Source organism: Amblyomma americanum, chromosome 1 (genome assembly GCF_052857255.1).
Source record: "Amblyomma americanum isolate KBUSLIRL-KWMA chromosome 1, ASM5285725v1, whole genome shotgun sequence".
NCBI lineage: Eukaryota > Metazoa > Arthropoda > Arachnida > Ixodida > Ixodidae > Amblyomma > Amblyomma americanum.
This window is the reverse complement of record NC_135497.1, coordinates 195,771,306-195,795,215: the sequence shown is the minus strand read 5'-3', so window position 1 is coordinate 195,795,215 and position 23,910 is coordinate 195,771,306. Positions and strand designations below refer to the sequence as shown.

Below are 23,910 nucleotides of genomic sequence, written 5' to 3'. Positions count from 1 at the left end.
ACTCCTGAGCAAAAGTGTTCATAAAGCGAGTCGTTCGTAATAATGAATCACGAAGAAAAAAAATGTTCTAAAAAAAGATTTATGAATACGGGCTGCTTCTTAGTGTATTGCCAGGCAGTGAAGTGGAAATTTGGCAATAATGGAATTTACAGTGATTCTTTGGATCTTCATTAGCAATAAAATCATGCAGTGCAAGTTTTAGCCCATTTGGAATGCCTTGTGATCCATGAGATGCGTTATGCTGCTTCTTGGTGTGATGAAGCATCTTCTGCTGCTGCTCATGTTCCAAGAGCTCTGTACTCACTCGGTTTAAAGCTGTTGAATGGGGTTTTCAACGTAGCACACAGAAATAATTTTTTTCACAGCCATTCATGAAATGCGGCAAATTGTGAGGCTCATCGACTGGACACCTTGTGCGCATGAAACCATGCGCACAAAAAGACCCTTACTATGGCATTTGCACTTTTAGACTCTATTTTGCTGGTGTTCTGCGCCCAGAATACAGGGACCCTAACATCTGGAAGACGTACTAGGGTTTTGTTCTCACCACGGTCCATATTAATGGGACAAAATGGGTCCCAGTGGGCTTTCGTACATTTTCGCCCTGTCCATTGTCTGGAGTGAGTTTCCATATTAATGAGGCATAAGTACATTGGAAAAGGTTGATCCGCAGAAAAACTGTCCGTAATTCGAGTCGGCCATATTAACGGGGGTCGTAATAACGGGGCACGACTGTAATTGAATATTTTTTTCTCAAGTTGTTTTGGTTTTGGTTTCAGTAGTCGAAAGAGTGCTGTGATTTAACTGACTATTTGAGGTCATGCGAGGCGTACAAAAACTGCGGTATAATTGTTGCTTGTTCATTTTTTGTCATTCCATTTGTTAGGCAGGCTTTCATAAGAGTTGGTGTGAATTAAAACGAAGAAAGCAGCAACCTTACTGCAGGTTTTGTAAACCTCACATGACCTCAAATATAGTCTAAGTCACAGCCGTTGTTCAGCTGTTGGAACCGAAACAGCATGAGAGAAAAATATTCAGTTATAAGTTATATACCACTTCTTCACACAATCCATGTGGCTGTTTGTTTTCTAATAGGCTGTATATCATTCCATAGAAAAAAGAAACATCCAAAATTTGATATCTTTACTCCTTTAAGGTTCAAAGGTGGCCTTGCATTCTTATGAAGCCAAACCACAGGAAAGCCATTTATTTAAGTACTTTTTTCTCCTAAATTTTGTACCCACTGTGGCCTGGTTCCTCATATTACATTTGCCTTCTTTTTTTTTTTTGTTTCACGCCTGCAAAGTTTCTCCTTGCATTACAATTGTGGTTTCCTTACATTCGGGTAAATACAGTAGTCAGTAGCAAAACTTTGAAGTGTGTGCAAATGTTGGTAAGCAGGCTTATTTTTTTCTGTAGTTTAATTTCAGTATTGCAAAATATGATTGTGCATAATGTTCAGCTGGGGTTGATATAACTTGAATTTACTGTGCAGGCAGATGCTCCTCGTCCTGTGGACCAGCGTTTCCATTTGAAGGAAACACAGATCTTGTGCCTGGACAATGACATTCTGGAACAGCTGCCATTCCTTTTAGCTACAGAACAGGTGCCTCAGGAGCTGCTTGCGTGAGTGCTTCCCACTTCCATCCTCTGGACTGGCATAAATTTGACGATTCATTTTGAACAACAGCTTTTCAGTGTGAGAACCTAGAATTGTTTTTCACAACTTAGAGCATGGAAATATTGTTTTCCAGAAGGAGTCATGGTTTTAGTCTTTAATAATATATCACATACTGTAAGACAATGCCTTTTGCTGTGATTTTTCAGGCCAGAGTAAAGAAATCTTGGGCTGAAAGAAAGACCCTTTGTGTTTAGGTTTGCGCGAGTAATTTTTTTTTTTTTTCAAAGCAAATTCAAAGCAAATGGTAGTTTTGTTTGAATAATTTGAAGTGAATATTTCGAAACTTTTGGCACACAATGCTATTATGTGAAAAAACATGAGTACACTGAAACTTTTCTATGTCCACCTTTTGTAAAAGTGGCCGAAATTGAGGAAGTCGCCCTTCACACAGAGCCGGCCTATTTGTGGGGCCTGTGTAGGTTCTGTCACGCTGCAGGTATTACGCGCCTCATGCTGGTCATAAGTAACTGTCATAATTAACCTATGCTAAGACTTCATGCATATCATGCTAGTGCACCTATGTTGCATTGAGTTTATTGAAATAAATCATGGGTTAATTTTTTCGTCTTAGATCTTAAATATTTCAAAATGTCATTTTTTGTTACATTGGATCCATTAATAAAGAAAAGCAAGACAAGAAATAAAGCTGATCCTTTCTCCAGCGTAATCAACATAGGGATGGAGAGCTAGTGAACTAGCATGGTAATCCATCTTTGCTGTAGGTCGTTTTCTTGGAGGATCTTATTCTTAGAAAACCTCCCCAAAGAAAAAAATTTGCTGATGGCCTAGCTCTGTTAGGTCAGGATATACGTAGCGAAAACGTGGCGACTTCTGCATCGGAAGAGTGCATTCACTAGATGCGCCTTTATTCATGACTAAACCTTGAGCTATCGTGGTGCAGTGGTAGCGTCTCCGCCTCAAACACCAGAGGCCCTGGTTCGATTGCCAGCCTTGACATGGGTTTTTTTTTTTCTTATGCAGTGAGTGTGCGGGGGTTTCAGTGGCTCCCATAGATGCCGCCACCGAATACATTGGTTAGCAGTTAAGTGCAGGCTATGTTAAGGTGCGTTTATACTCCGAAGTAACGCGCACGTGCTGCATGGCAACGTCGCGTTGGCCAAAGCGAGACCCTCTATACTTCAACTGTGCTTGACCGCCGACGCGTTCGGCGTCTTTGGCGCACTCTGACCGCACTGGCGGAGACTTGGAGGATGTCTCTATTTCGCGCCAAATGCGCCAGCCGCCGCCGGCCAGACTGGTCCGGCTCCGCGGCAAGGCGTGCGGTGTGACGGCATGCCAGATGGCGCGGCGAGTGCACGGCATCCGCCCAGCTGCGGTGGTTGCTAAGCAACTGCTCACGGTCTGTCTCTGTGCCTCCTCCGAGCACCGCCACAGCGAAATCGCAAGTTCGCGGCGAGTAAAGCTTTCGCTTTAAAACCTTTTCAGGAGAAGATAGCAAAACTGTAAATATTCACTGCAAAAGAAAAAAAAAGGCTGCCACCGTCTGGAAGACGTTGAAGTAACGAGCGTTAGCTTTATTGGCCATGCGTAAAACGAAAGCCTTTCCACATCCAGCGGGGCCAGTGAAGAAAACCCTCAGCGGTTTGCAAAAGTAACAACTTTTCCACCTAGTGGAGCGATTGACGCCTAGCGCCATCTATCAGAGAAGTTACAATGCACGTCTACCTGTTCGCGGCCAGTCTCGAGGGGAGCGCGCGCCTTTCTTCTAAAGAGCGCACATGCCCCCCTAGAGACAGGCCGTGACCCATTGTCGAGTTACACCCCCTCAAGATACGTCTCAAACGGAATTTGCTTCGTTTGGGGGGTCAAGGTGGGCCTAGAACTCTGCTTGCGGTGCGATATGGTAATGCTTCAATTAGTAATTGCATGTATGCAATGTTTACATATTATTTAATTATGCTTTTATTCTATGCCACAACCCATAGGATTTTATCTGCCTACCAAATTCGGCACACAGCTGTACCCAGATGGGTGCCCCTTATTGTTGGAGTATATATAGCAGAACGAATATATACATGTACAGCAGTCCCGTAACAGGACACTTTTCCTACACGTAGGATATTTTTGTGGGAGGGGGTGAGAGGGGAAAGAGATGGGAGGGCACAACAAATCTTAATGGCCGCCATCTTGGATTCGAGAAACCAAAACTATGCTGCCATTTCGTCCCCTGACATCATACTCGCATAGTCCCACCTCTATCCACCATATTGGACCGTGACATGATCATTAGCATGCGGCAGGTGGTTGTTTCTACAATGCTCTTGTAGATGACTCTACAAGTCTCAATGCGAGATGTGCTGTTTTCTAGTTGCTGTCACAGATTGCGCTGCGATTTTAGGGTGGTAGCAGACCCTGCGAAATCTCGAAACGTGATGAGTAGTTGCTGCCACAGATGGCACTGTGATCTCAGGGTGGTAGCAGACCCCACAAAATATCGAAACGTGATAAGTAAGAGCTAATGCTCTTAAAATTCTAGTTCAGTCTTAAAAAGAGGGAATACAAAGTAAAATAATACAAATCCAAATGAGCTAGGTGGTGCAGTTGCTGAGCAAATGAGTCTTAGATATACCTTAAACACATAGGAAGTATGGGGCCTAACCCTTTGCCCTTAATTAACTATGCATGCTTGGCTTCCTCGAAACAAACATGTTTGCATCCATAGACAATCACGTATCTTATTATGTGGGCAGTGTGGATCGTCAGAATTCCTGAATTAACAGGTGGTGTATCCACGAGGTTTTATTGTATAAAACGTTTTCATCAGTTGTACAAAAGCAGGATTGCATTTTTTAAAAATGAATCCTATTCACATTGTGTATTTAGCTAAAAATAGCTGTTCTGTGTATTTTCAGCTATTTGGAGACGGTTTTTTCATCCTGTGCCTGCCTTAATGCATCATATTTGAAAGAGGATGATGGGCACTTCAACTGTAGTGAGCTCAACCCTGGTGTGGACTTGGAGGCAGCTCGCCATGGCTTCCAATGCATCCATGATGCCAAGAATCCTTCTGTAGCAGAAGTGGTAAGTAACTTTCAATATTGAAATGCACTTCACTCAGAGCTTCATCAATCCTGCCGATGCACTCAGTGACTCCGTTCAAACTGAAAAGTGCTTATGAGTCACTGCATGTAGATAGTGAACAAAGCAGCAGACTATTTTTCTGGTGAGCCTTTTTTTGTATTATCACAGAAATGACACAGCCCACACTATTGAGATGTAGTGTCACAGACAAGCTAACCTTAAACGATGAAACGACAACCAAAAACTGCTGGTGGCTATGTGAAATCATGTCAGGGTGAACCACCAATGAGATAGACACCAGGGTGAGAGTGCTGCTTGCATCTTGTTTCGAGTGGAATGGCCTTGCACTGATAACAGTTTGAGGACACATTTGTGAAGCTTTAGTGACAGAAGCCAAAACATTATTGAAAACTTTTGCAAAAGCAGGAAGTGCTCAGTGCTACAATGTGCTTATGATACATGGTGCGAGAAAGGCATGCCCTTGGTTTATGGCTTGTTTAACACCTGTTATGCTTATGGTGTCTTCGACTGGTCGCTTCAGATCACTCTAGAGCGCTCTGAGAGGCGACTGCACATTCGGCTGGTCGAAGCCTGCCGCTCTGACTACATTCGGCTGGTTCTTTGGGAGCACTCACCTCCAGCTCAGAGCGCTCTGATGCGCTCCGAGAAAAAAGTCAGAGCGGCTCCGAGATGAGTCCACGTGACAGAGCCACTTCCGCCATTTCGCGAAAGCAGTGTGAGGTCTCGGCGTTACCTGCGCGTAGGCATAAGCAAGTGTAGGCTTTTGACGCAGTAGCAGTGTTCTTGCTGTGTTGTATTTTGCGGGTGCCACGCTGTATTAGGCAAAATGTCTAAAAGAGGCCGGATAACTACGCTAGGAACGCGGTCTTTGTTGCCGTCACATGACAACAGCGATTCCAGCAGCAGCTCAGACAAGGATGGCAGTGCTCTCCACAAGGCGATGTTCAAAAAATGAGCGTCCCGTGGGACGGAAAGCCAGGGTAGCGATCGATACAGGCTAAGCGGCGACCGCAATGCAAACTGTGTGCGACCACGTGCGGCTAAAGGTAATCAAGGGACCTTACGTGCGGCGACTGTTGACATCAGCAGCGCTACCGTGTAGTGGTTCCGGAAGTTACGTCCCCCTTCTGCCTCATGCGCTTCCGCTCTAAAACTCGCTGACCATTCGGCTTGACTAGTCTCGCTATGCGCTCAGAGCGAGAGTGGCTCCCACTCTGCCAGATCCTAACCGGATCGCGGGAGCGACCAGTCAAAGACACCATTATTCAGGCACACTTTTCTGCACTCTTGAGCTGGTGTTTATATTTCTGTAAAGGTTCATGTTTAGCAGCTGCATGCAACCACCAGTAGTAGTTTTTGTTCATCGTTTCATTCTTTCAGGCCAGCTTGTCTGTGACTGTACACATCTTGCTTACAGAAATGCAGTGCCTTTTTGCTGTGCCTAACAGTGTTATTTAAGGCTGCCAGAACTGCTGAAAGTGATATGGGTAATCCAAACTAGTTCACAGTGTTTCTTGATTGGTTAAAGAAAGATAATGATTAGCTATGCCAAGAGGAAGCGTGAGCGAGCCTTAATTTCACCTTTTTCCATCTTTTGCGGTGCACATGGCTGTAATATGTTGAAACAATAATCGTAAGTGCCTGAGCTATTTGCTACCTGGTGAGGGGCCATTGCAACTCGTTCATCCAGAGCACTTGCACACTGCTACTTCAGAAACATTAATTTTTGTGGTACCCTCCGCAGTGGGTCAGTGGCTTTGGCGTTTGGCTGTTGATTCAAAGGTTACTGGTTTGATCCCGACCACGGTGGCTGTATTGTGATGGAGGCAAATATAGCCACCACGGCTGGGATCGAACCCTCAACCATGGAGGCGGAATACAGCCAAACCTCTATATAACGTACATGGTATACGAATTATTGGCTATATCGAACTTTTCGTACATATTTTTGAAAAGCGCATGCAATTTCTACATTATATGTCTAACGTAGTTGGCCATGAAACATATATCGAACTCCCCAGTGCCAAACTGTGCCTATTCGGATGCAGGCAGCAGGCTTCGCCGCGTTTCACAAGTGACTGGTGGTGATGCGGCAAGTGTGCGCGCCAAGGTTTGCACTTTTATCTCGCACTCGCCATCAGCGGCGTGTGGGTTGCAGTCCAGCAGTCAGTACGCGTTAACGCCTCAGGAAGCAGCACCCTGGAAGCAGCAGCGCAGGTGGTTGTAAGCTTGCAGTAACAATCCTTCCTTCATGTCTGCTGTCGTGGAGGTGGTGAAAACGGGTTTAGCTTTTGCTCTGACGTACCGCTTTCCACGCGACGCGACTGCGATGCGGGGAAGCCACCGTAGCCGGTGCATAACTTGCGCTTGCGGTGTTGTGCGGGGAAGCCAACCTAACTGGCGCTCGGTTTTCATATCCGCGAGCGCCTTCGAAACGCCGCCCAAACCTGGGAAAACGCCTCTCGGTTTCTCTTGTAAGGTTCACCAGATTTGCTGTCTCTTCAATGACTAAATTGCGCCGCTGTTGCGCGCGTTTCTGAAGAAATTTTATATTACAAATTTCGGCTATAGCAGACTATTTTACGATTTTTTGTTCTCTGTAACGAGGTTTCACTGTACATAAATGCCCGTGTGCTGTGTGATGACAGTGTATAATAAATAAAGAACTCCAGGTGATCTAAATTAATGTGGAGCTCTCCACTATCATATCTCTCATGAGCCATGTGTTGCTTCAGGACATTAAAACCCACAATTTACAATTTTTATTTTTGTTGGATGGCACACTGTGAAGGCTGTTGAGCTGAAATACATTGTCTCGTGAATTTTTGTTGAGAACGTTAAACATTTTATTGCCTCAGGAATCTTGTTCTTGCTGGATTTCGTATGGTGGAGTTCAACAAGAACGGAACTAAATGTCTCTTTGGGTGATTTTGTTTTCTTAGAATAATGCATTATCTGTGTGACTCATCAACATGAGCTGCTTGAAGCACTAGTCAGAATTTAGTGGCATCCCATAAGCAGTTGCAAGATTATAAGCGAACCTCTTGATAGTCGGAAGAAGCACTAGTTGCTGCTGTCAATTAGAAAGGAATGTATCGATGTTAAATTTTATTCATCTGCTCTTATTAAAAAGTAATGTATGGGCATTAAATTTTATTTATGAACTGCATTCTCATCCTGCTTGCCTAATTAAGAAAAAATCACCTTTTACATTTGGAGCAGATACCTGTCAGTTTTCGTAATGGTGAAATGGTTATCTAAACAAGATTGCATGAAGAGTAGAATTTTCCTCATTTTTAATTCGCATAGTGGAAAAGAAAACGCTTTTCTCTTATGACATAGCTGCAGTTGAATTGATTAAAAGTAACAGCAACGAAATTTCATGCAAGATGCTTCTCAGACTTTGAATGGGAATGGAAGGAGCTCTTAATTTAAGAATGCCACGGGAAGGTAGTTGCATGGAGCTTTTGGCTGTGGATGCAGCTCAGTGTTACTTTCATGTTTAGTGTGTTTTTCTTTGGAGCTCGAGTGCTATGCTTCATAAGAGTCCATTGTTTCTCGTCGAAATAATATCTTTGTGTCATGTTCTTACCATGTCACATTCTTACCAGAACTTCGCTTCTATTCAGGTCACGATATCCAAACCACAGTTGAATTCTACTGAGTAGCATAATTAACTCATTCTAATGTACCTCCATTTCGAACACACACACTCGATTTTCATGTTTGTGAAACTGGAAAAAGCGCAATTTGTCCAAAACCTTGAAGTGACCTTCATATCTGCTTCCATGTCGCTCTTTTCATAGTTCTTCACTGTCAGCACATCTCAGCATGTATTCCTCCATGATGCATAGTTAAAGGCCTCTGTAAACCCTGAAGCAGTCTTTGTTTTTGAGCAGCAGCAATGTGTCCATCATGCTTCTGCTAAATGACGGCAGTGGAAAACAGTGAAGAGCATAGCGGAGTAGTTAGGCCTAACTTCTCCAAGATGCGCAACAAAACATAACAGGCATCTTGTAATAGCATTTACACTGGAGCTTTTCATGGTGTTATTTTGGTTTTGTGTCTGATTGTAACATGGGCAGCATTTCAAGGCTCAATTTTCATGGAAATAAAAAGGGGGCTGTTATAATCGAGAGCTGTATTTTCGTGGTTCTAAGCACCCATCCCCTCTCTTGCATAAAAAAAAAATAGGAAAAAGTTTGTACGCGATTCTGAGCACCCCTTTTTTTGCGAGGAAGAGTGTGGAGCTAAGCCACCAGGTATGCTTGCTCACTCTGTCTTCGAGCCGGAGCTGTTGGTCATGGGGTGGCGCATTCACTGGTTTCTTCACCGAAAAGTGGCTGAAAGCGCATTGCAGTTGGCCTCGATAATGCTATCAGCACATTGTAAGGTGGACTTGGCATTTGTGATGTCTTAACATTCCAGTCCTGAGTATTGTCTCACTAAGCACTTAAAGACACATGCTATCACTGTCTCATGTGCACAGTTCTCATCAGCCTGAGTTTACAGATACTTCAGAATTTCCATTTACCTTTGCAGTAGGTTGTTTTGACAAATATTTAAAACTCTTGGCACTAGCACTGGCATATTTGAAGCACTAGTTTTGTCACACGACGGAACAGAGCCAGCAACGCAGTTGCAGTGTTAGACCTCTTTGTCTTCTTTTTGTACATCTGGTTTGAGCAACATAGAGTTTTCCAGTTTAGACGTAAACAAAATGGAAAGCTAGAGAGACTTCTTCATAACAAAGAAAAATGGTTATGTAACAAAGAGCGGAAGCACATAAAGTGGCCTTCTTTCATGTGTTTTGACAACTTACTAAACTGGGATAGCTAATTTTGTGATTTTTAATCTGCATATATCCAAGACCCTTGGTGTGAGAGGTGCAAAATAAAAAATAACGGGTTGAAAAAAAAAACTGCTGAAAAATAACCTAATTGCAAGTATGATATGGTTGAAATCTTAATTTTAATTTTTTTCTTTTTGCTGTAGAGATTCTCATTCCCAAAAGGAAAGGCTGAGAACCATTATCAGACAATCGTAGCCATGTAGTCAGTACACAGTGCAAATGCGCTGTACTATCAGGAGCAAAAGTCTCCGGACCGCCCCGCACGGTCGCCGGAGCAGCAGCGAGCGCATCGCCGCGCGCTGTCGCGGTGATGCGCCTGGTGACGAGACTGACACTGTGCGCATCCGCGTCCTTTCTTACCTGCGATCATGTCGGCTTACTAGCTCGGAGCCGCCACTGATCGGTTGTCTCGGGCACACCGGCAGGGGCCGTTGCTGCAGTGGCACGCTGCTGACTCGTCAACGAATCGGTCTGCATCGGCATTGACAGGCGCTTTTCGCTTGATTGCCCTGGTGTTGGCACACGATTACGGTAACGCTCATCTTCGCCAATTGTCAGCGCAGCGTGTGTGAAGGCCGTGTAAAATAAATAAAGCAACAATTACAACACCGCAAACAATGAAATATCCAGAGTGCCTGTCGCACGATGCGGCCCCTTCACAATTGAATGGTCAGACAAGACGCTGTAAACTTGAGAGCGCACTGAGGAGTACTAACCAGTGTAATGCTGAAGGCCGAATAAAAATATAGAAAACAAGCTGTACGGGCATAACTTATGTCTATGCGGGCTGTGAAACAATTTCATCTTGTATGAGTGAATGTAAGCGCGACCATTTGATACCGTATCGGCTTAGGTGCTGTGCATTTTGTGAGCGTCCTTTATCATGCGGGCCAGAAGTACCAACTACGTTTCTTTGTTCGTAGAGGATTTATTATGTTGATCCGTGAGAAACTTATTCAAAATAACTGTTTCAAAGATGGTTGCATGCCGAGGTGGTACAACACTTCTTTGCAGATATGTAAAAGCTTGGGCGATTTGGTGGCATATACCGTTTTGGACACAGCACAGAAAAGACATGGACGAAGTAGACACCACTGGGGTATCCCTACCCTTGTCGGTGGCAGCTTCAACGGTGCACACAGTTCATGGGGTTACCCATCGGATTCCTCCAGGGGGGCACACATCCAAGGGAGCTTTTCAGATAATTCCTTTCAACTTTTAAAGCACCCGCATACCTCTACCTGCCCACCAGGTGGCCCGTATTCATCTGACTTGGTGGTTATGTCCCGGCATCCTTCGTTGGGCTGTTGATTCAGATACTTGGGGTAGTGATCACAGCCTTATTTTTACCTCTCACTCCTTCGCATCTACGGAAAATTCGCCGCAGCGTACGCATAACATCACGGGACTCTGTACACGGAGACAATCGTTTACCTACATTCAACCCGTCTTCAGCACTGTCTGCTTTCTCTGCTGTTCTTGCGACTTGCACTTTTACTACTACTGTAAATGAAGACGAGCCAAACCCGGACACACACCCCCTGAATCTCTGGCCTCTTCGTTGCCAGGAGGATCATTATGCGCCTCGTTACCCTGATGACCCCTCGGATCTTCCCGCTCTTCATCGGGCTACCGCAAGTGCACAGCACTATGCAAAGCGACTAGGCAGGCAAGGATGGGCTGCATGGTGTGCCCGCCGGTCCTCTACGCAGGACAGTCGACATCTTTGGAGAGTGTTTCACGCCATGGAGCACCCTTTTTAGGTTGCAGATTGCACAGAGAGCATTCGCCTCTCGCTGAATGTGGATGAGGATACATTTGCACAATACATTTGCAAGATTCATTTGCAAGAGCCGGCTGCACAACTAGCCTTGGTACGAATGGCCGAAGAGCCGTTGAACGCTTAATTTGTTGCCAAATACCGTGTTTTCACCTCTTATTGTTAATGCCCCTATCTGTATTTCAGATTCTACTGATTGCCGTCAGAGAAGAGCACTCCCTACTCACAGTGCGAACTCGATGAGTACTTTGCAGTCATTTAGCTTTATTGTTCTGCAGCCAGTTTTGGTGTTCAGGAAACTAGACACTAAATGCATTCCAATTTCGTGGATAGGCTCGAGCTCTCCTGTAGCCATGGTGATGGATGCCAAGTTACACTGGGCGCATTTGCGTTTTGTTTTGAACTCGAGGTACCGTTGCTTTTTGCTCTCCACACAGTCTTCCGTGAGCAGGCGTATGACGTATTGCAGCCCCACTTGGATGTCCCAGCCACCCTTCAAATTCTACACCGTGCACATGTCAGATAGCTGCACTGGTTTCTCTTTTTCCTTCTTGGAACGCTTAACTATTCGCTATGACACTGATCCAGAATGACACAACGAACACGCATTTTTTTCCTCATTACTTTCACCTCGGTAATCCTTTTGGAAATACGAGTCATCGGCTCTCTGACTTTCGCTTCGTCTCCCTTGCTGATTGACGAACTGCTTGCTACTGCCGCTTCCTGCGAAAAGCCTATAAAAATGATGAAAGGAGGCTAAGTGACGCCCAACGCAGCGGCAGACCAAGGGCAACGACACAAGAAGTGGACAGACTAATTGTGGCTGCGGTAGTTGCCGACCCATTCCTCAGTGCAAAAGAACTAAAGGACGCTGTTGCTCTCAATGTTTCATGCAAGACGATATGGAGGAGACTGCAGGAAGCAGGTCTCCAGAGCTGCGTTGTAGCCCATAAGCTCCACCTGACAGAAAAACAGCGCAAAGAAAGGTTGGCCTTTGCCCAAGCTGTTGAGCAGTGGTCAATGGAAGACTGGGGCGAAGTTGTCTTCTGAGACGAATCGACTTTCAGCACTCGCTGGGACCTCCAACAGCATGCGTGGTGACCACTCAACTGCAGTTGAGCACGCTTAAGTCTGCTGCAGAAAACGTGTGTTTATTTAAAAACAAAGCATTTTCTGAACAGAAGGTGCATGTCTAAACAAACGCTCAGTTCGAAGGTTCTCCTACCCTGTTCGTGAATAAAATTTTAGACACGGACACTCTCCTTTCCGCGAATTTTCAGCAAATTTCTAGTATTGACGGCCTAAAGAACTTTGTGACTAATTTGTCTATTTCGTACAGCTTTTTGTGAAATATAGGTAATATGTTCTCTACTGAGTATCTCCCTTTGAGCTGATTTTTTGTCTTCTTCCTTATGCCATGCCCAAATTATATGCATCTCTAATTTGGGATTTGGGTAAAGCTGTGTCTTCGTCCTTAAAGTACTAGAGCTTGCCTGTCAAAGCGAACTTATTTTTGATTAATATCTTAGTGCGGGCTAGTTGGTGAATAATCATGGAAAGCGGCAGTGTGAAGCAACAAGGACGAAAGGGAGACACGAGAACTTGCCCTTTGTTCTCGCTTGTACTGCTTGTCCTGTGCTTGTCCTATGTTCTCGTGTCTTTTCGTCCTTGTTGCTTCGCGCTGCCGCTTTCCATGATTATTTTTGATTTCAATTTTAATATCACATAATTTTACTCTAATACACAAGGATTTGGTAACACGACCATGCGGGTGCATCTTGCATATTACTTGAAATATGGCAGGCGTCAGAGTAGGTTCGGCCACCTAGGCTTCTATAACGCGCGCTGATATTGCATTAAGCAAGATACAGATGTGATAACTTTCCTAGTACACCCATGGTGCATTTTGTAAAGCAGAGTTAATTTTGTTATTCAACCTAACTTGTCCTTTGGTTTTGTATGTGGGCATGCTTGTTGAATACTGGCGAAAATATGTTCCCTTCACTACGCCTCAGTAATAGTCTTTGCATGTGTCGTGTCTGGGCCTTTCCACCTTGTGTCGAATCTTTTTTTTTTTAATGATTGCTTTGCTATTTCCTCCCTTTAAGTATAACATATCTTCCTTACTGAGATGAAACATCACTTTTCTTATTTCTCTACACCTAGCTACCTCCTGGAATACACTCAAAACACTTTTTGCAGTGAGTGGTGCACTGTAAACGTGTGGGGGGCGGTCAAGGAAGGGCTTGGCCCGCTTGGTCGGATCGAAGGGCCATTTACCTCAGAAGAATACTGCAAAATTATCACTCCTTGCCTGTTGCCATTCATTCTTGACGGCCCTTTCCCTGATGGTGACCTTCAGTTCCAACAGGACAGAAGTCCAGTTCACACAGCCTGTAAAGTGACAGCCCTCCTCGACTGCTACGTAGTGCGCCAGCTAAACTGGCTCCCCAAAGGAGCTGACCTAGACTCAATAGAAAATGTATGGGGCGTACTCGAAGAACAACTCGGCACCCACCGTGATGTTCCCACTACGGCTGACTCCTTATGGGAAGCAGTGAAGGAGGAATGGGAGGTATTACGTGGACGACCGGATGTGATTACATTGCTCTACAACTCAATGCCGCGGCGGATTGCGCAAGTGATCGCTTTGCAGAGACATTTCACAAGCCACTAGTTTTCTTTTGTGCCTTGCGTACATTCGTCCAATTGTGAATAAAGCACATCCAATCCATATTATTTCTGATTCCTCAAATTACTGCATACAGCAATTTAGTCCAACCACATATTTTTCTGGTGATTTTAAGATATGGCACTACCGTTAAGGATGACTACCAAGCGCGCAGCACCTGAAACAATTAGGCAACACGTGTTTGGGCTAGCGATGTCTCATGCACGAATTGACTGTTTGATAGCCCATGCAGACGTTAGTTACGGCCGCGCAGCTTCTTGCCAATATTACGTGATAGTTCTGCTGAAAACCCGGCGCCATCGTCCATTGCCGTGTGTCAGTCGTGAAAAAAGCAGAAGTTTCAAAGGAAGCTGAAAAAAACAAATGGCAGTGGCTTAGCTCGGCTATGCCAAGATATACGTAGTGAAAGCTAAGGCATAGGTGGCACCATGGCTGGTCACATGGTTCGTCACGCAGCTGGTCCCGTGACCAGTCACATGGTTGGTCACGTGGTGCGGTGCGATCACGGTGGAACTGCGAGCACCACAAAACTGCAAGTTTGTGGCCAAATGTAGCTTTCGCTACAAAAAAAATTAGCCGGCATCGGTGGTCGAACTCTGACCTCTGCATGCCAGGCAGGCACACTACGCAAAAGCCACAAACGTTTTTTTTCTTTATTTCATAGAAGTATTACACCTATCCTGACAGGCTTCAAGTGCAACTTAACCAGGTCGCATCACGAAATCCGTCATGCACAAAGGGCCTTTTGTTCAAACGTGTTAGATGGGCGCCTAGTGGACACTTTGTGGTGTTTATGACTTCGTAACGTGTATTGGAGATGTGTACTGATGTTATGGTAATTAGTAACTAAAGTAATTAATGTCAAAAATAATGCACGGAATGAAAAGGTGATGTTATGGGGCTTCATTGTACTGAAACAAATCTTGTGCATGTCAATGAGTATGTGCTACTGCAGTATGTCATAAAGTGTAACCTAGATATTGATTGGTAATTGGTGCTTTGGAATAAATAAATGAGAAAGAAAAAAAAGAGGAGAAGGCACTATTGCATCGACTCTTAAGGCGAGGCTTAAGCGTCCTAATTTATTTTTCCCCACTCCACAACATTACCCGGTTTTATTTTCCTCATTGTATATGGGTGATGCTCATTGCTCGCTCAAGTTTGAATCATCTTGTCTGACCATTCAAATGTTGAGAGGCAGCAGCGCACAGCTGCCGCTCTAAATGCGCTGCTTGCGGCTTTGTAATCCTCTCTTTACTGCTTTATTATGGCCGGAAAAGTGGTGAAGACAAGCGACAAGCGTTATCATAGGCATGTGCAAGCGTATGGGCAAGCAAGCGACACGCGCCTGTAAGCGCCAATGAGTCTGCAGCATGCTGCTGCAGCAACGGCCCCTGCCGGCGCGCCCCTGACAACCGATCAGCGGCGGCTCCGAGCTAGTCAGCCAACATGCTCACAGATAAGAAAGGACGTGCATGCACGCAGCGTCGGTCTCGTAACCAGGCGCATCACCGCAAGAGCGCGTGGCGATGCGCTCGCTGCTGCTCCGGCGACCGTGCGGGGTGGTCTGGAGACTTTTGTCCCCGATAGTACACTCTAAACACAGCAGAGTAAGGCTTATCTGCATACAGTTTCATTGACCAGGGTAAATATTTGTCGGGAACATTGGGCAGGAAAAAAAAAGGCATACAAGGGTACATAAACAAAAATGAAGTGTGTAAGAAATTGAGCTAATATTATCATTCGAAGAAGGTTGACACATGGAAAAAAGGGAGAATTGAGTTTTTGCAGGCAATACAGATTGATGCAAGCACCTGCTGCCCGTGCAGCTTTTGGTGGCAGACTACACCTGCTGATTGTGTGCGAGTGCGTTAGCTGTGGTTTGCCCTGATGCAGGTGGCTGCATGCCTTGAGGAGATGGTCAAGGGCCTAGCCACAGGTCCCTCGGACATTGAGGCAATGCGTGTCCTGCTGCTGCTGCCACTCTGCCACTTCTTTAGAGACCCAAGTCGCTACCTGGAAACCCTACTGGGCAAATACTGCCTCTGCATCTCCCGCCTTGGCGCACGTGCTGCTGAAGTCATTAGTAAGAGCTGTCATTTTCGTTTGTGGCTCTCCTCTGTTGGCAGATTAAATAGAGGGGACAGTCCCCCCACACAAGCATCATTAAATTTTCCACTGCACCTATTTTTTTGTGTGTGAAAACAGTTCAGAAAATGATATGTGTGAATAGGACTGCGTTTCCTAACTTTCCTCCTCCAGGCATTGACCATAAATCCACCCCTCCACCTGAACCAGTTTTGTGCTTCATTAATGCTTGCTTGCATGAAAACTTTTCAGTGCCTTTATCATTCTGTTACGTGATCAAGAGTGGCACTGAATATGAGTCTACCGTTTGACCACAGCCTTCACTTTAACTGATCAAAATACAAGAAATGTGATTGCCCTAATATGGTGCCACAATGTATGACCTTTTATTTGGCAACTGTGCTCACACTGTCTTATAGGAACTTAAAAAGATATCTTTCAAAAAAACTAGTAATAATCGTTCAAGCATGCACTGATGTGAGGAGTAACTATGTTGGAGTAAGATAAGTCATGCCAGAATGTATACAGTCACCGAGCGATTTTTCGGACTTGGCGGGACCCAGAAAATGGTCTGAACAATCGAGCAGTCATAAAAATTCATGAACTTCAAAAAAAAATTTTCTGCCAAAAATCAGCTTTAAAATTAGCGGAATTCGCTGCTTCCAAGCGATATTAGACTGTATCTGGGCTACGGTCTGGCTTTTGTCATGTCCGCACCGCTTCACATCACGATACCAGACAGTGCGACACGGCCGCAGGTCTGGCGCGAACGAATGCACACACCGCTTGAAAAAAGAAGAGTCAGTTTGCATGGGCAACAACATTCTTGAAGACTGAGAGGTAACCCACAGGAGGACACGAGTGGACGCGAGCGCCTCCATGTGTCGCCATTACTACTGTCTTAAAAATTCAGCACCAGCCCTTTCAAGCAACTTTCTGCTGTCATATTACTCTTGAAAATGCTACATGGCTTCAGATTTTACTTTTGAGATGCGTTTGTATTTTTTCAGCTGACACCACATTTTGGACTTAGCAAAAACTATTGCTCACAGTCTGAGCTTGTCTTGAAACATTTGGCAGAATTGAAGAATGCATAAGTAGGCGTATTTGTTGTAGACACAAATTTCTCCAAGGTTCCTGTGTGATGCAGTGAGTGATAAGAGCAGTGTGGCATCATATTCTTGACTTAAGGTTTCTTAACAAGCTGTATACAGTAAAACCTCTTTGATACGTTCCCAGTTCATACAATATACCGCTCCATACGCTGAAAATCGCGGCGATTAAAAATATCCCATAGAGTTACACTATATTTTTCCCGGTTAATATGTGCTTGGAAAACACAATTTCCCGGCTACTATGTTTAAAATTTCAACAAATTATGGTCGTATAATACGTTTATTGACCAACTCCACTTGTGCAAACATAGAAGTGGGTCGAACGAGAGGGCACGCGACATGTTTTTTCCGGCAGTCACCTGCCGTGGTAATTTCTCTGCAGTGCCTCGATGCTACAAGGCGAGGCACAATCACCAACTCCACCAAGAACAAAAATAAAAACTGCGCTAGCATTTGTGACGGCCGTTTCTGGGGGGACGCGATATAAAAAGGAGAAATGCTGAGGTTTCTTCGCAGTGCATAAGGTAAAGGAGGCGAATCTCCTACGAACTACAGCGGTGCACTTATATACGAACAGGCCGGGTCTGGCAAACGCAGCTTAAAAAGCAGAAATACTGCGACGTTGCCGAGATGGCTTTCCCACTGTACTTGGGTGCAAAGGGGCGAAGCATCCAAAAATGACACGGAAGAGATTTTGGTTGCTTTTGTCACTGCAGTCGACGGACCGGATGTGTTACGAATTTCCTTCCGCGCTAAAGACAGCGCGAATGCGGGCTGAATTCAGTGAGAACTAGAATAGGATCTGTTCAGCTCTTGTGCCAAGAAATGCCCATCGACATTTTTTATAAAGTGAAATTGTCAATAAATGTCTTTTTACCTCATTCAACAGTTATATTTCTCGATATCAGGTGGTTTGGATGATACGTTTTCTCGGATAATACTTTTTTTCTCCGCAATTAAAACAGAACGTATCAACGGGGTTTTTACCTAGAAGAAGCTGTATACCTACTCCGTGGTCACAGCATGCACTAATATTAGACTAAATGTCATGGCAGACTGCTAAAAAAAAAAGATAGGAGCTGAAACATGCTTGCATTAAAGACTTGTTTTGCTTCTGGACAAAATGTTTGCTATTAGGATTTACAATTATATCACTATTTAATAGCTCGACCTTCAGGTAATGCTAGTTATGTGTCATTCATGCTTTTCACCTTGTTTCTAATTGTGCATGACACTGTACAGGCTGCTTACTGCTATGCTGTCTAAACAAGCAGTATACAGTAGAATCTCGGTGATACTAACATGGCTGATACAAATTTCGCAATGATACGAATTCGTAAAATTCCCTGATCTGAGTACATTGTGCGCATTGTGCGGAATTCCAGGTGTTCAGAACTCTCTCTCGCGCCACTACAGACGATATGAATGCGCGAGCCGCGTCAACACCCTCGAGCACTAAGCGTGGCCAGCCGTGCTGTATGCACCGCGAGTAGCGAGCTATGGCTTCATGGCTGTAAATAAATCCCGTCAGCCATAAACTGATCTGTGTGAATGTATTTTCTATGCTTCTGCATACGAACCTCGTTTGTTTTGATGGTACGAATTTTTTTCGCGACCCTGGGAGATTCGTATCACCGAGATTTTACTGTATATTTCTGTGGATGTCATGTTATTTTTTTTGTGTGTGTGTGTGGTGCTGAGTCAGTCTAGGTTTGTTTATTGCTCTTGAGATAACTATGCGCTATTTTGAAAAGGACATTTGCCAATTTTTTTTTTGAAATTTTATTTCATACTGCACAGATATTCGATATTTGAAGGTATTTTTTCTTCAGTTAAACCTCGGTTTAACGAAGTCGATAAAATTGGCAGTTTACTTCATAATAAGGAAGTTTCACTACATCAAAATTAGTCTCTCAGCATGCTAAGAATCCACCAAAAACGTGCTGCAGATAACTCATGGGAATAACCTTTATTTGTGATTACAATAGTCCTTTACTTCTCCCTTGCTTTGCCAGCAGCAATGGCATTACGTGCATCTTGCTTATATTGCGACCTCGTGAGCCGCCTCACCACGTCGTATCGTGCCAACCACCTCGCGGGTGACAGGGATGACACACCAGTTTTGAGTTCTGGTTTTACTGTCATCGTTTTCTTTTAAGTGCCCTGAGCACACTACGAACACAACCCATTCTGCCGCTTCCACCGCTGCGATCTTGTGGCCACCGGCGGTGGCCTTGCGGCGGGCCACACAGTTTGCCCCCCTCCCCTTCCCCTTGCTCTCCTTTCTTTCTCCATGTTGGTGAGAGCGAGAAGAGTGTCCTCCTGTAACTAACTAATGAAATGAAAACAGGCTCGCCCTGCTTATCATGCTTTCCGCCGTACACGCATCTTTCTGCACCTGCACGCATCGTCTGATTAAAGAGCGAGGGAGCGATGGGCTGTACAGCCGACAGTTGTGCCAATGGCACTGACCTTTCCAGTCCTTTTATCAAGCTTTGAGCATCTGTAAACGCAATAACCGCTGTGCGTTGCCTCTGAGGACAGGCAGCGCGTCGCATTCGGCACCGATTTTGGTTGAGATAGCGAAAACTGCGGGCTGGCTTGGCAGGCTGGCAAGGCTGCGCAGACGCTGGTGCTAGCCTCGCCCGTACTACCCCAGATGGCACTGCAAGCAGCGCGCTCGCCTCTATGATCGTTGTCGTATTTGCGTCTGCCTCTGCGCTGTGTATGTGAGAGCCGGGCGGCGCCCATATTACGTACGTGCTTTGCTCCACTCGCGCCCGTGGTACAATTTTTTTCCTTTGGTTAGTTTCCAGCTGACAGTAAAATTTCATCACATTGAAAGTGCGGTAAAATCTACTTCTTTATATTGAAGCTTAAAAATACACGGTGTTCTATGGACGTAAAGTTATGAAAACTGGAATACTTTGTTACATTGAAGTTCGTTACATCGAGGTTTAACTGCATTCGTATTTGATTTGTGTTCGTAAATTTCAGTATTTGCACACCCCTAGCAAATGTGCTTGACGCCCTCTGTGGCACCTTGCTTAGTGGTTCATGGAGTGACCACTGAGGACACTGTGCTCATATTTTTTTGCTGCTATATCGGGACATGCTCGCTGTCTTTCTCTTACTCTCCATTCAGTTTTTCTCAGTGGTTCGTATCACAGCTGTGAGGGGCATTACAGGTATGAGTGGATGCAAAATTCCGAAAGTGTAGGCCACATAGCCATTTCTACAAAATTATTCTATTCTCACCTGGTAGTACCACAAGTTGCGGCAATAACTTAGAGGCAGCTAAGAGTAGTTTGGTTGAAACTAATTGACTTGTCATACTGAAAATGATCTTTTCAACATTTTGTTCCTTCTTCAGGTAAATGGTGGTCCCTTTTGACTCAAGCCCAGTTTGAAGACCTCTTGGCAGTGAGAACTATTTTAATGTTCAGTAGTCTTCTTTTCTGCTTGGTTTGTTAAGTTTTCTTTTTACACCGTGAACCAATCGCCAACTAATATTACTACATGAAAAAAGAACACTGGCAAAAAGAGGCAGCACCTTGTGTTATGGAATGCAAGACTCCTGTGCTGTGCCTAACTGTGGGAGTAACAGCAAATCAGACCTCTAGGTATATGTTAAAATGTGTCTGGCCACAGTAAAAGGTGTTCAGTGCTTCTTGATTAATGATTACATTACAAAAATGGGAAGGGTGCTTGTGGGTGGCCCAGCCATGAAATGCTGCCTGCATATATGACTGATCTGCGACACTATAACAGTATGCCTTAACGCAGTTTCAACTCGTGTATATAATCTGAAGGAATTGGATTTAAAGTGTGCAGAATAGTAATTGCATAAGAAAGCTTTGTTGTAGTGTAAAGTAGTTGCAAAAAGTTCTGCGATAAATGAATGCCAGATGTGAAAAAACTGCTTTAGTCAATGGTCTACACTGAGTAAATGACAGTGCGGAGGATGGTACGAATCAAAGACAGTACAGTAAAACCTTGATAATTTGATATCAGTTAATTTGAAGTCCCGAGGTATTATAGAATTTCTTTGTCCTCACATTTTGTCGTGTAAATTTTATCATATAATTCAAGCAAGCTGTTTACACTGACTCGTTTAGCAATGATGCTTCATGCTGTGACTGAAAATTCCCTTAATCAGACCCAAAATTTTCTATTTTAGGACCTTTTTTTCCTGCGGCAGCTTGAAAACTCAATTTGACGATTTCAAACTCAAAGACGATTTCAGTTCTAAAAATTCCCCGAAACTCCGTAAAAATTCTCGTTTAACCAAATTTTACCTCTCAAATTCCCTGCAGTAGGGAAAGTTCCCCATATGAAACATCACTGTCGGTTGATTCAAAGACTTGGAGTGATGTGTAGGAATGACACGAGTTCTTGACAAACTCAGGAATGCCTGATTATGACATAAAATGCAGCAGGTTATTAACATCGCATGGGCCTGCATTGAGCAGCACTGTGCTCATACTCTGTGCCTAATGTACCGTTGTGCAGAAAGTGGTGGCGCTCTAATTTAGGGCGTGGCACAGTGACGTCACACTGGCCAAAGCAACCCTGTCAAAGCCTAGAGGAAGAAAGCGGCTGCCTAAGCTTGTTCAGCATTCTTGTGAAAATGAACTGTTTTAGAGCACATTAATCTGAGTAGGTTAAGCCTGGATTCGTCATTTTCACATCACATCAGATTGTACTTATTACTGCTTTTTTATTTTTCTTTATTCTTATTGTTAATGGAAAATAAAGCTTGTATACGTAGTTTTATGAACAAATTAATGATGACAACAACTGATTGTGATTTGTTGCCAGTGCAATGTTAGGTCAAAACTTTTCTCATTGATTTTTTTTACAAAAATGCCTGAAGCATATATATAGTCTATTTCGGACGTATTGAACCCGGTTATATCAAATTATTGTTCATATTGAACAGTCAAAACGTGCCCTTGAAAATTCCGTGCAAAAGTATAGTAATACTGTTCACATTTATTGAACTCCTCAGTGGTACATTGGCCATATCAAAACTGAGCATCGTGCTCCTGCAAGTAGCACTTCTCCAAATGGCTCTCTGCGATCATGTTTCGCTCACTGACCCATGTTGGCGGCGCTGCCTTGGACAGCAGCTGGCTGCACTAGTCATGTAAATTTGTTGAGAACCGTATGACGAGGGGAATATGAGGTGTAGTTGCTGGTAACCTTTGGTCCAGCATACTTAGTTTCAGCTCGACACCACTGTTGTACGGGGAAGTCCGCGTTCAGCACATCTGTTGACATGCGATGAAGCCAACAGAGTTGACCGAAGGCTTGTGCCAGCTACGCATGGCCTGCTTTGCTGCTGAAGAAATGAACAGTACCACAATTTTAGTGAGATATTACAGTATTAGATCTGCTATGATAGGTGATGGCTAGTTTCAGAGAACCAGCCACTGCGTGACATTGCTGCAGAAGTGCGCCGATAGAATGGGTGCAACATGTTGATGCTTCTAAGTTATACATAGGCCTATCTATTGCGAGTGTTCTATATATAGAGTTATCTACCTATATATCTAACTTTTCCCCCGATCCCGTTCGATATATCCAGGATCTACTGTCTGCGTATCTTGTTAGTAGGTACACTGAAGTAAATAGCACGTGGTATTGTCTTAGCAGTCTAACGTTTCAGCACAGAACTACAGTGCTTGCCATTCAGTATGCAGTCAGAAAGCATCCATTGTCCGTGCGCTGTCTGGAGTGTCCGCGCACTGTCTGCTAAAGATGCTAGGAGCTATGGCAGGAAACTCCTTGTCAGTAGTGTGGTAATTCTATGCAGCAAATGTGCAGACCTCTTCGTGCATGAATAAGTGGTGCTTTTTACTGGCTTCCTACCATATTCGTTTCATAGAAGGGCCAAACAAACACTGTCATGAAGAGTAAAGGACACGTAAAAAAAAAAGGCCTCTTAATGAGGATTAGCCTGCTGCTGAGTTCATATTCATGCATTCTTGCTTCATTATTCATCCCTGAGAACTGCATAGGGACGCACAAGATGGTGAAGATGTACTGGGGATAGACATGGCAGCCCGGTCCCTCCAAATGCACACTGCAATAAGCAGCACTGTACATGAGGAGTTGGTGAAATCATTAACAGTGAAAAGACTTATATCCCGATGCTTCATCATATTTCCTGTTTCTGTGCAGCCTTCCATGATGAATATTGATCAACTCACTAAACTGTTCACCTTAATATCATGATTGATGCATTAGAATGCTATAGGTTTTTCGTTGGCTTGCAGGCAGACAGTGTGGACGACTAATTCCTGTTACATGGCAATAAAGTAACAATGCAGAGGCACTTCTGAAGCTTGTAGACAAATTTCTCAGTCAGTCATATTCATAGTGCTGCTGTAAACAGCTGTACATATTATTATGGAATTGAGGTGGCACTAAACTGCTTAAAAGCTGGATTCAATGAAGTTAGTGCTTGCCAACTGTATTTTGAAATAAAAAGTGTTTTTTTTTTTTTTTGTTCCAGAATTATTAAAACTAAAAAAAGTGAATGCTGAACTGCACGATACTGGAATTTTGTCTGTGATTCCGCATTTTTCAGTAGCAAATAGCATTTGTGTAGCAGAGAACACAGAAGTGCTTTAA

General features: G+C 44.1%; 1 protein-coding gene across 5 annotated transcripts in view; it reads left to right on the top strand.

Annotated features, from left to right (window-relative positions):
• The window catches only part of Herc4 (HECT and RLD domain containing E3 ubiquitin ligase 4), a 118,770-nt gene that overhangs the window by 50,916 nt on the left and 43,944 nt on the right, over nucleotides 1-23,910 (top strand). For all 5 annotated transcript variants that reach the window (XM_077648201.1, XM_077648200.1, XM_077648204.1 and 2 more), the window contains 4 exons: nucleotides 1,496-1,626; nucleotides 4,555-4,723; nucleotides 15,965-16,154; nucleotides 20,645-20,694. In XM_077648201.1, coding sequence (XP_077504327.1) covers nucleotides 1,496-1,626; nucleotides 4,555-4,723; nucleotides 15,965-16,154; nucleotides 20,645-20,694 — 540 coding nt within the window. The remainder of the gene's footprint in view (nucleotides 1-1,495; nucleotides 1,627-4,554; nucleotides 4,724-15,964; nucleotides 16,155-20,644; nucleotides 20,695-23,910) is intronic.